Raw genomic sequence first — 10,925 nt, forward strand, 5'->3', positions numbered from 1 at the left:
GAAGGGCCGTTGGCTCTGTCAACCCCTGCTGGGTCCCCCATCCATTGCCTGTCTGCGGCTCCCCTCTGCATCCCACCCCTCACCCCACCCAACACCCTCTCTTCACACACACCCCGCCCCCGTCACTGAGGCTGGCTGGAGTGGGCAGGGCTTAACCACGTCCTCATAATTGAAATATTTAGCCCCTGAAGTGAGGCCAAAGTGGGGTGGTGCTTCCCCTAAGTCAAAGGGACAGATTCAAGCTGGACTGTCTGCTAGGGCAGGAGGAAGCACCGGAAGTGTCTTGGATGCCTAAGTCAAAGACTGGTCAAAGACTTTCCGTCTGGGTCCTAGAAGACTCAAGTGGCCTGAGAGTGAGATGGAGGCAGAGTCTCAAGGCCACCGACCCCCAAATCCCTGCCCCAGTTATGCCCACTTCCTCACAGCATCCTCAGGACCACCTGGCATCCTCCCTCTGGCCTTCACAGAATCTTCTAGGAGAGAGGAAGTCATTTGATGTCCATTTTATAGGTATTGCATAGATCAATAAAAAGATTCTTGCAACCTTTGGAACAGGGGAAAACTTCTGAGGTATATTTAGCCCTTACCCCTACTTTGAGACTCAAAATCCACACTTAGGGCCGAAGCCCCAATTTATACCTGGGTCAGCCTGGTTCTTTGTAGAATCCCCTTAAGTGGGTTGCATTAATGTTGGATTTCAGCTTTTAAAGACTGCTACAGAAAAACAGCCCTTCCCCCCCCCAGAAATTTGCACCAAGAAAGGTGGGGCCCTTCATGTTGCCTGCTATCCACTGTGTGGGTTTGCAAGGAGAAATTCCCTTTGGAACCTAGTCCCAGTCCCAGACTTCAGAGTCTCCTCCTTTCTAATTATGAGAATCACATAACAAGATCACATTTCCCTTTTTCCTTTAGCTGCCAGGAATCTCAGAGCCAACTTTTAAGTTCAGCCATGGTAATTACGTGGCCCCTTGTGATCTGAAACATTTATTTTCTCTGTCGTCTCAGTTTTCTCACTCTGTTTATATCTCCTCTGGTACTGATTCTCTATCTATTATATCAGTATTTTTATTATGTACCTTCTGTTGTAAGCTGCTGTAGGTGTTGTCAAGAACAAAGAGGACTCCAGGTCAGGAAATAAACACATCATGGTTCCTAATAAATATGATGTTCATATTTATTGCTGAAAACATGGTTGTTTGGTGTAATAAGTAAATTCCTCTTCTTATCATCTTCAAATTTAGGAAATATCTGAGAGATTCTCTTTCTTCTACAACGAACACTTGAGACCCTTGGATATAAAGCCTGGCACAGAAAGGCCCTTTAAAGTCTTGACCCCACAGCATGGACAGATGGTAAACTCAAACATCAAGAGCATCCCATAGCTAGGGGTATAGCTCAATGATAGAGTGCTTGCCTAAAATGCACAAGGCCCTGGGTTCAATACCCAGCACTGCAAGAAAAAAGAAATCTAACAACAACAAAAAAAAAAAAAAAACCTCAGTATTTTGTAAGTTGAATCACATCAGGATAGTTGTTCAATCCCAGGGCTGCAAAAGCTCCAGCACACTGTTTACCAATCCCAAGAAAGAACTTAGGGAACTCAATAGAGAGGGATTCAACATCCCATTACTCATGTGGTCCAAGGCTGGGATACAACCAAGGGCTGCATCGTACCCACTGTGCAGATGGGTTTCTTTGGATGCTTTGTGAGGGCATTCTCTTACTTTACAAACAAGGTCACCTAAAGATTGAAGACATGGGAAGTGGTGAGTTTCCCTTCTCTGTTCCCTTCAAAGTCACATTCTTTAAAGTCCTTGTTATCTCCCCACCAGGAACAAGCCTTCCTAGACACTACGCGTATTGTTTATCCCATCAATTGTTCCTTTGCCATCCCCCAGGTCTCAGTTGCTTCATCTCTAAAATGGAAAGAGTAACCCGCACCTCTCCTCACAGAGTGCTTGGGAGGATCTAACAATGGGTAAGAAAATACTTTGTAAACTGTAAAGTGCAGGACCTCACTGAGCCCACAAGCTTGTATGTCCCTCAAGATAGGTGTGGCAATTATCCTCTTAGGATGGGATGAGGTGGGGTTTCTGTGTCTTGTTGAATTCCTGAGAATCAGGACAGGCACAGACTCAGCTCTAAATCGGGGATGCCCTGAAGGCTCCAGTACATTCCTGAAGTCATGAGGCCTCTCTATCCGCATGTCATGTGGGCCTGGGACTCAGGTTACCATCAGGGGAGCAATCAGCTGGAGTGCTTGTCCACCCTGTTTGCCCCATCCCCATCAGCCAGGTCATGGCCTTGGACTCAGAACTGTCTGAATCCTCCCTTCTGCATTCACTGGGGGAGAGTGATCCCCATCACCCGGCAAAGAGGACACTAGGTCTCTGAGATTCATTCTGCTTTGCTTCTCCACCCTTGGATAGATAGTCTGCACAAAATTCACAAAGCTCTTCTATCTCCTGGTTCCCCGGCTCCCTCTGGCAGTGTTGTAAAGGAGATAGGGTAGCATTCACCACTGATTGTTCTTGCAAGTTCACAGATAAGAGAGCTGAGCTCACAAAGAGGGACAGATCTGTGTGTGGCAGCCAGAACAGGACCCCAGTTTGCTCTTCCCAGCAGACCAGGCCACCTCCCTTCCTCCCACCCGGTGCTTGTTTCCCCTCTCAATTGGAGGGTGACCCAACAACCAATTAACAGTTCTTTGTTCTATCTGGTCAGGGAAGGGCCCTTTCCCTGGTGGAGAATTCCAGAGGCTGAGGCAGGGAAGGAACCAAGGGCCTAAGCTGCCCAGACAGCCCCACAGGCTGCCAGTTAGGCCCAAGACATCCTTGTAATTCCCTCCCTTTCTGTGTGTTGGCATTTGTTTTGTTTTCCTCTAGTTTCCTAGTAAAGATTTCTGTTGAAAAGCTTCAACCAGGTCTCCCCTGAGCTATGGAAAAGGGCGTTCCTAGCCCTGGGCAGGCTGGGAGGATGCTGGCAGTGGTGGCCTGCCTGAAAGACTCAGTCAACTGGAGGGAAAGGAGAACGGGGTCTGCCTTCCAGGGAAAGATCTGGACACAGCTGTGGGGTCCTCAGCCTCTCCTTCCCTGGCTGTTGGCTGCTCAGCCCTGGGCAATTTTTGCTTGGTATAGTGGCCTTAGAAAGAGCAAGAGACGAAAGGGCTAGGTGGCCTCTCTTGACTTCACTGTGCACACAAATTGCTTGGTACCCTACTTAAGGCTGGATTCCAATTCAGCAGGTCTGGGATTAAGGGTGAGGTTAAGAATCTGCAGTTCTAATCTACTCCCAGGCAAGGCCAATGTTGTTCCATGTTGTGGACAAGTCTCTTCATTGTACAAAGAGCGGAGAAGACCTCAGCCCAACCCCACTGCTGACCCCAAGAGTGAGTAATCTCTCCTTGACCTCACTGCCTCTTAAGGGCTCTTCCATCACCCACAGCTTCCCAGAGGGGGTTATTGTCCCCACTAGCCTGTGAACTTCCAGAAAGCAATGACTGACACTTATAAACATTCATGTGTGAACAAGTAGGTGACTCAGAAGTCCTACCCAGATCTCCAGAATGAATCTCACCTAAAGGAGCCCAGACCCAAATCCCAGAGAGAAGCTGAAGAGATATCTAGTGCTACACCGGGCCCCTGTGTTTATACCTACCCAGTTTGAACCTTGAAAGTTTTGCTAAGGAAGGGGTCCCAGGAAGCTGGGAAGAAGGTTGCTGTGGAAGGGGGTCCCCAAGTGTGAGGCACAAGGTGAAACCAGAGAAACCAGACCAGAAAAATCATCAAGGCAAACGGGTCATCCCAGACTCTGGCCCCCATGTTCTGTGTGATCCCCATAGGACCCTTCTCCTTCCCACTCTGAAGTCATTCAGGTCTGTGCCCATTATGTCCAGTGGATGGTCATTTGCCCACTCCTGGACAACAGATATCTGGGTAGTGGGGGTGCCTTCAAAGTCCCTGCAGTTCTATGTAGGGGAAGGAACATGAGGTTTGGAAATAAAGTGTGTCCCTAAGTGGCCCTGAACATTTCAGATGGCCTTGGGCGTGTATTTTCTCCTCTCTGAGTCTCAGTTTCCTCCTCTGTTGGATGGGAAGCAATCAACGAGGTTTCTGTGAGAGTTTAGTGAATGGCCAAATAACACACTTTCCCACATACAATCAATGCAACCCCATCTTTGGTGGCCCCTCATGATCTGGACACAATCTACCTTATTCTGCTGAGGCCAAAATTCCACTTACCCACCCCTGCCCTTGCCAGCACTCTTACCCAGTGAAGGTACCCCCACATAAAACTTTTCCAACCCTCCCATCTTTAGTATAGCCAAGTCCCACCCTAATGGGCCACCAGAACAGGGTCCATCCCCGCCCCTCTAGCCCTGTCTCCCCACATCAATACACTCCAGAGGGTTTGCCAAGAACAGATTCTTTATTCATTTCTCTTTTTTCTTAAAAAAAAAAAAGTATTCCTTCAGTATAAAAAATAAATATTTTAAATATGACATTGAATAAATAAAAATAATCTGTCAGTATGAAACATTCCCACAGGGTACATTCATCAAAGAGGAATTTGTCGCCCAAGGCCAAGTCCTTTCCAATAGAAAGGAAGGAGGGAAACATCTGAGGCCCCATGGTGGGCCCACTGAGCTAGCAATGCATGAGAGATGAAGCCCAGGTACCAGGATTGGGGGGCGGGGGTAGAGATTATTTTAACATAGGAATATCTGTACCGTTGGAAGGAAATTGCTACCTCGCTGCTACCGTGCTGGATTCTGGGACTCCGATCTCAAATGCAATGTCTGCTCTGGAGAGCCAGCAAAGCAGAGCTGGACTGCTTCGGTCAAGGAGGAGGATGAGGAGGATAAGGAGAAGAGACAAGTAAACTAGCAGTGCTGTCTTGGTTTAAATTTTTAAATAATAAATAAGGTTTGTAATACATCTCTCTTCATAAAATGCAAAATGACTCTCCTACCCTGTCCTCTACAGATGACCCATCTCTCCTCCTCTGGCCCAGGCATCCAACCCATCATGCCAGCTGGTGGTCAACACCTGCAGATGAGAAATGCCAAAATGCACAATTTCCTGTCCCCAAAGCTTTTTCACACAAATGCTCCACAATTCAGTGATGCTGTGCAAAGTGGGTGCCAACCTTCTGGAGTTAGATCTAGAAAGAGCACTGAAAACCAGGCCTGCAGGGCAGAGTCCGGGCTAGACAGAGCGCATCATGGAGCCAAGGGACTGAGCGGGCAGGAAGGAGGAGATTCTCTTGGTTCCTGAGACCTCAGAGGCTGCCAGGTGGGCCCAGCCCAGGGAATCCATGTCCACAGGGAGATGAGATGATAGCAAGATCCGGCCAGCCCCAGGCTCCCAGCTACAGAATCATCCGTTCTGGCTTTCAGACAAGTTGTCTTTCTTGCAGCTCAACTTGGAGAAATGCAGCCAGTCCTGACCCCGATGGAGCAGACAGATAGGAGGGTAGCAGGCTGTGATCCTGGACAAGGGTGTGACCCACATATAAACAGATAGGAAAAGATGCAGCTGCTATGGTGTCATTGGCCACACACCGACACATCTTAGTCTAGCCATTGAGATGGATGACTCCTAGACTTTCCCACCCCAGGCTTCAGGGCCTGCCTGCTGCCTGCCCACCTGCCATCTGGGTAAAGTGCTTAGAGAACAACAGAGAAAGGTGCAAAGTGATGTGAAATACCATCATCAGTACCGTAATCCCGTGGCTGAACTGCTAGGATCACCGCCGGCTAGGGGTTTGAGAAGCAGCCAGAAGGCTGCTCTCAACAGCTGCCCAGCTTGGCTGCCTCTTTCCCTCCCCTGCTCCCAGACCCGAGGGCGTTTCTCAGCTTGCCTGGCCCCAGCACAAAGGAAGAGATCAGATCGGGTTCCCTGCCTGGGAGCCCAGACATGGGTGGGAGTGGGAGGGAGGCGGGGTACCAGGGACCACAGCTTCCTGGTCTGTGTCCCAGGCATCTTGGGCCTGGCTTCCCCGGTCTCTGGAGCTCAGGGCAGCTGCACAATCCCTGCACTGCCCCAGCTTCCTCCGCACGCCCTCTGTGGGTGTTCAGGCCACCCGAGGAGTTTCCCACTGTGTGGAAGCATGCTGGGTGCTGGGTCAGGATCGCTCTAGGATCCCTCAACTGTTCATTGATGAGGACACGGAATCAGCAATGGGTCAGGAAATAGGGCTGCCATGTCTACTGCCTCAGGGTCACACATTTCAACCATGAATGGTACCCCTTGCAGCACGATTCCAGGGGGTGCCAGAGCACAGTATGCAGAAGCCCCTGGAGCCAAGAAAAGAAAAAGCACCAGGCCACTCCACAAATTGGCCCAGGCTCTGCCACCTGGACCCTGACACCCACCCCCAAAGGGAGTCACAGTGGGGTGAGAGAGCTGGCCAGTTCTCTCAGATCCTGACCCTCCTCTAAGCTTCACCCATAAGGCTTATTCCACTGTAACATCGTCAGCTTCTAGACCTGGCTCTGCTAAGTGAAGCCTAAGCCCTGGCTCCCGTGGAAGGAACCATCATGTTATTTCTGCTGGGTAAGGAGCAAGGAAAGGGAATTGACTTTGCCGTTTAAAGCACCAATAAGTTAACATAAATAGGATATCATAATAAATAGGTAATCAAGCTGAGTCAGACACACAGCATTCTTGGATCTCAGGCATCCCTGAGACCCTGACCTCAAGTTCTGCTGCCCCTTGCTCTAGGGACCTGAGTCGGCCTCTGGTCCCCCTCAAGTACCTTTGTGTGACCTCACAGGGCCCCGAAGGACCTCGGGTGTGAGCTGCTACTCTTGAGCTACCTGTTCCCTCCCTTACAGACTCTTCCCCAGAAGGAAGACTCTGGATCACCTCTGAACCTCCTCACCTAACTTCACAACCTGCCCCGCCTCTGCCCACCTCCACACCCCCCACCTTCAGGTCTAGCCTCCAGATCCTGGCCACACCAGACAGTGGGAAAATAATGCAGAGGAGAGGAAGAAAAGCCATTAAGACTTCTGGGACCTCTCCTCCTTTCAGCCTCTTCCTTCCTGGGCCTGACGTTGACCTCACTGTCATCCCAAGACACTGAACACCAGCGACCTTCTGGAACCTTCCACCCAACAATCCCTAGGCCTGAGCTCTCCAACCATACTCAGGAGAAGACAGCCTCCCACCCCAGAGCCCCTTCTCTATCTTCCATCTACTTCTAGGGTACAAGGAGTCCTTTTAGAGCCCCTCTGGCCCACCCAAGTTTTGGAAACCAAGCTTTCCAAAGGCTACCAAAGGGGCCACAAAGGCACAGATGGTGGTCATTCTACCAGAGAGCCGAACAACTCCCCAGACTCCTCACTGTATAATGTGAGCAAGGGATGGAGGGACAAATGAGGGCAGAAATCCTGCCCACACTTCTCCAGTCCTGGATGCCATCTCCCAGAGGAAGGGGCATGTCCTCTGGTGGGCTTTGAATAGAGGCTGCCTGTGGAGGTTTTGACTCTGTGCTGCCCCATCACAGCCCACCCAATTGGGCTGCCAGCAGCCCCCATTTTGGGTTTAATGATGCCCCAGGCCTCAGCCACACTTTGAGAGCCCCCCACATCTGGATCCTGCTCCCGAGACCCCTTCAGTTCATGGCACACTTCATGAAACCTCCTATCTAGAAGGCCTGGGCCACCACTCCGATGACCTGCTTATACTTCCCCAGGAGCTGACAACCAAGCTTCTTCTTCTGGAAGACATCCTTCCCCGAGGTATCAGGGCCATAGGTCACGTCCACATGGGCCACATGGTACTTGTTGCACAGGCGACATAGCACGTTGCTAAGGAGACCCCGCATGACATCTGCTGTAGCATTGAGCTTGCTATGGAGACTGAAAGCGTTGGGGTTCAGGAGTTTCTGGTCCCGGGTGATGTTGCCCAGGGAAGTGCCAAGGTATGCAATGATGCGGTACAGCTCCACCAGCTTGGCCTTCTCTGTGCCATTGGCGTGGAAGGGTGGGAAGTCCGTCACGTTGGGAGCACACAACTTGTCCAGGTTGTTGGGAAATGGCTCCCCTTGGGCTGTGTACTGAGAAGTAGAAGAGCAGAGGAAAGGTGATGTGGGAGTCAAGGGTTGATGATCCAGCCCTGCCACCAACCCTTGGGACAAACTTTTAAGCTGCAGTTTCCCCACCTATGGCATGGGGACCCAATTCCTTGTCTTGTCAGCATCTAGAACTGTCATGAGAGCTAGAAGTACTCATAAGTGTGAATGCACTTGCTAACGGTCAAAGACTAGATCATACAGGCAGTTGTCATCACCATCACCATAACCGCATGGAGACAGAAAGGAAAATGCGGCATCTCATCAGTGTCACCTCTGCTGGTACACCACACACACTTGCACTTTCACCCACTCCCCTCGCCCTCTTCCTGGTATCTCTCCAGTTACACACAGCTCCCTTTCTCAATGGTACCTCCCTGTCCATTCACTGCCTTATCCCTCTCAATCTCTCTTCATTGGCCTCTTGCTCCATGTGGCAGAGATCAGAAGTGCCAGGCCCCCATCTTCTCACCCCAGTTCTGTCCCTCACTAACTTGCCACCTTGGGAAAGCAACTTCCAGTCTCAGAGCCTAGTCTGGGGGCCGGGAAGGAAGCAGAGGGAGCCTGGGCATGGTTTAACCAAGTCCTTTCCCCTTGACTCCCTCTAACTACAAAAAGGTTCCCTCCACCCCAGGTCAGAACAACCTCCACAGATATTTGCAAACCCCTCTTTCTCCGCCCTTTCTTCTTCCTTTGTATCCTGGGGGTTGTGGGGGAGGGGTAACTTACATAGAGAATAAAGAGGGCATTGGCACTGCCATTAAGCTGCAACAGTTGGTTCCTGATCTGATTCATGAGGTTGCTGTGACATGGGTGACGTGTGGCACAGGTGGCATTGATGGGGGTGATGGGAAGGGGGCTCCCTGCCCCGTGTTTCCAGTGCAGAACCAGTAGCAGGGGTATGACTCCTGGTAACAGACAAAAGGTTGTGATGAACAGAAGGGAGAGAAAGGTAGTTTGGGGTTCGTGGCACATTAGATGGAGTTTGGGCAAAGGCTCAACCATTTCTACTTTTCACTGTGTTACTGCATCTGTTTCTCTGTTCCCCGTTTTCAGATGGCTACCTCAGCATCTCTCAGCTTTCTTATCTCACCCTGGGTTTCCAAGTGTTTGTGGAGGGAAGAAGTGTCCCACTCACTGATGCACACCAAGCATCACATTCCCTGGGTTGAGTGAAGGAGCAGGGAGGCAAGACAGAAGCTACTCACAGCAGCTGGAAGCTGGGTGCAGGGGACACTCAACATCTGGCCCACCTCCTTCAAGACAGCAAAGACACCAGGCCTTCTGCTCCTCTGGCTGGGAGTCATCACTTCCCAGGCCCAGCAGGTGCAAGGAGGCCTCTATCATTCCACCTCTCAGAATGATCCAGATTCCTAGTATTCCTTCATGCTCACCAGCCCGCTGCAGCCCAAAACTTCCAAACTGGAATCCCTGGGGACTTTTGTTGATCTTCTCAAACTTGCAGCTTGATTCTGGCTCCCTGAACCAATTGGCGCCTAATTCTGCTATCATCCATCCCCTCATTTCCTCCATCTCGGTATTTCCCTATTGTAGCCACTCCCCTCTGGGAGACCCTCGGCTCCACCCTGCAGGTTCCCACTCTCCATCCCCAAGCCATAATGCACCCCACCCCCTATAACTCCTCCACTCATCACACTGTCCCCTTGAGTCCGCGTCCCTTGCACCTGGCCCTGGGTTAGGGCAAAGACCACATCCCCTCACCTGGCTTGGGGAGGGAAAGGAAATGGTGCAACCAGGAAAGAGAAAAGGGAAAAGGTCGCAGGCAGCGGGGTGGGCGGGGAGGAAGGAAAGCGAAAGGTGCCAGGAGATCTGGGAGCTGTCCGGGCCTGTCCCGGATCACCCCTCCCCCCCCCCCGGGCGCCTGCCCCGGCTTCACCCTCAGGAACCCTCAGACCTGCCGTTCCAGGACCCAGCATAAGGCACCTGAGGGTGGTAGGGGCTGAGGTCAGCCAACCTCCTGCCCGGATTCCCTTTGCAGGGACAAGAGGGACCGTGGAACCTCAAGTTCACTTCTCCTGGGTCCCCAGTTCCTCCCAGCATCCCCAGGCAGTACTAAGGCTCGGGGGCTCCACACCCCTATCTCACCTAGTGCAGACCACAGGCTTTCCAGGCACTAGTAGATGGAGGCGGCACCTGCTCCTGTCCCGGGCCGGAGTTTGCAAGCTGCTCGGCCGCCTGAGCCCCTCCCAGGGTGCAGCCCGGGACGCGGTTGGAAAAGAGAAAGCGGAAAGAAAGAAAGAAAAAGAAAGAGGGAGGGTGAATCCGGGAGAAAGCAGAGAAGGAAAAGCAGCGCGGGAGAGTGGAGGAGCAAGGAGGAGGAGGCGGAGGAGGAAGGCTGCGGCTGGCCCCCTCGCTTGCTGCCAACCTGCTGGCCCGGGTGGGCAGGGAGTGCGGTGCCCGGACCATGTGCTACGCTGCTCCCGGCCGCCACCCAGCGCCTCCGGCGGGCCGGACCGGCTGCGCGGGCGCCCCAAGTGTCCGAGTGTCTGTGGCGGGCGGGTGTCCCGCTGGTGCTCGCCAAGAGTCCCAAAGTTGCCGCCGCGCCCTCAGCGGGACGCGGAAGCCCGCATGGGGCGGGTGGATTTACCTGCGGCCAAGACCTTCATTATGGGCTGGACTCCAGGGGCCTTGGAGGAACCTTAGATGCCGGCCGTTTTCAAAGGTTCATGCTCAAATGGGGAATTTGCCTGATTTATATACTGGAGCCTGTGTTGTAAGACAGAGAAACAGCTATATTTAGCCGGTATCCCCAGTCCAGGAAGTTGTTTGAGGTGCATCATAGGAAATTATGAATGGAAGAAAAGTGAGAGTGAAGGGGGGGGACG

The 10,925-nt window shown here is 52.0% G+C and overlaps 1 protein-coding gene across 1 annotated transcript; it reads right to left on the reverse strand.

The window, feature by feature from the left end:
- Positions 1-7,653: 7,653 nt before the first annotated feature.
- Lif (LIF interleukin 6 family cytokine) lies at positions 7,654-10,706 on the reverse strand. The gene is made up of 3 exons (XM_027953475.2): positions 10,688-10,706; positions 8,809-8,987; positions 7,654-8,064 (listed from the first exon to the last, which is right to left on the reverse strand). Exons 1-3 carry the CDS (start codon positions 10,704-10,706, stop codon positions 7,654-7,656), a joined length of 609 nt encoding a protein of 202 aa, XP_027809276.1.
- Positions 10,707-10,925: the final 219 nt, after the last annotated feature.

Source organism: Marmota flaviventris, chromosome 1 (genome assembly GCF_047511675.1).
Source record: "Marmota flaviventris isolate mMarFla1 chromosome 1, mMarFla1.hap1, whole genome shotgun sequence".
In the NCBI taxonomy this organism is placed as follows: Eukaryota; Metazoa; Chordata; class Mammalia; order Rodentia; family Sciuridae; genus Marmota; species Marmota flaviventris.

Coding starts and splice junctions, on each gene's coding strand:
- Lif (XM_027953475.2), bottom strand. Junction 8,065..8,808: donor ATGCCCTCTTTATTCTCTAT/GTAAGTTACCCC, acceptor TCTACTTCTCAG/TACACAGCCCAAGGGGAGCC.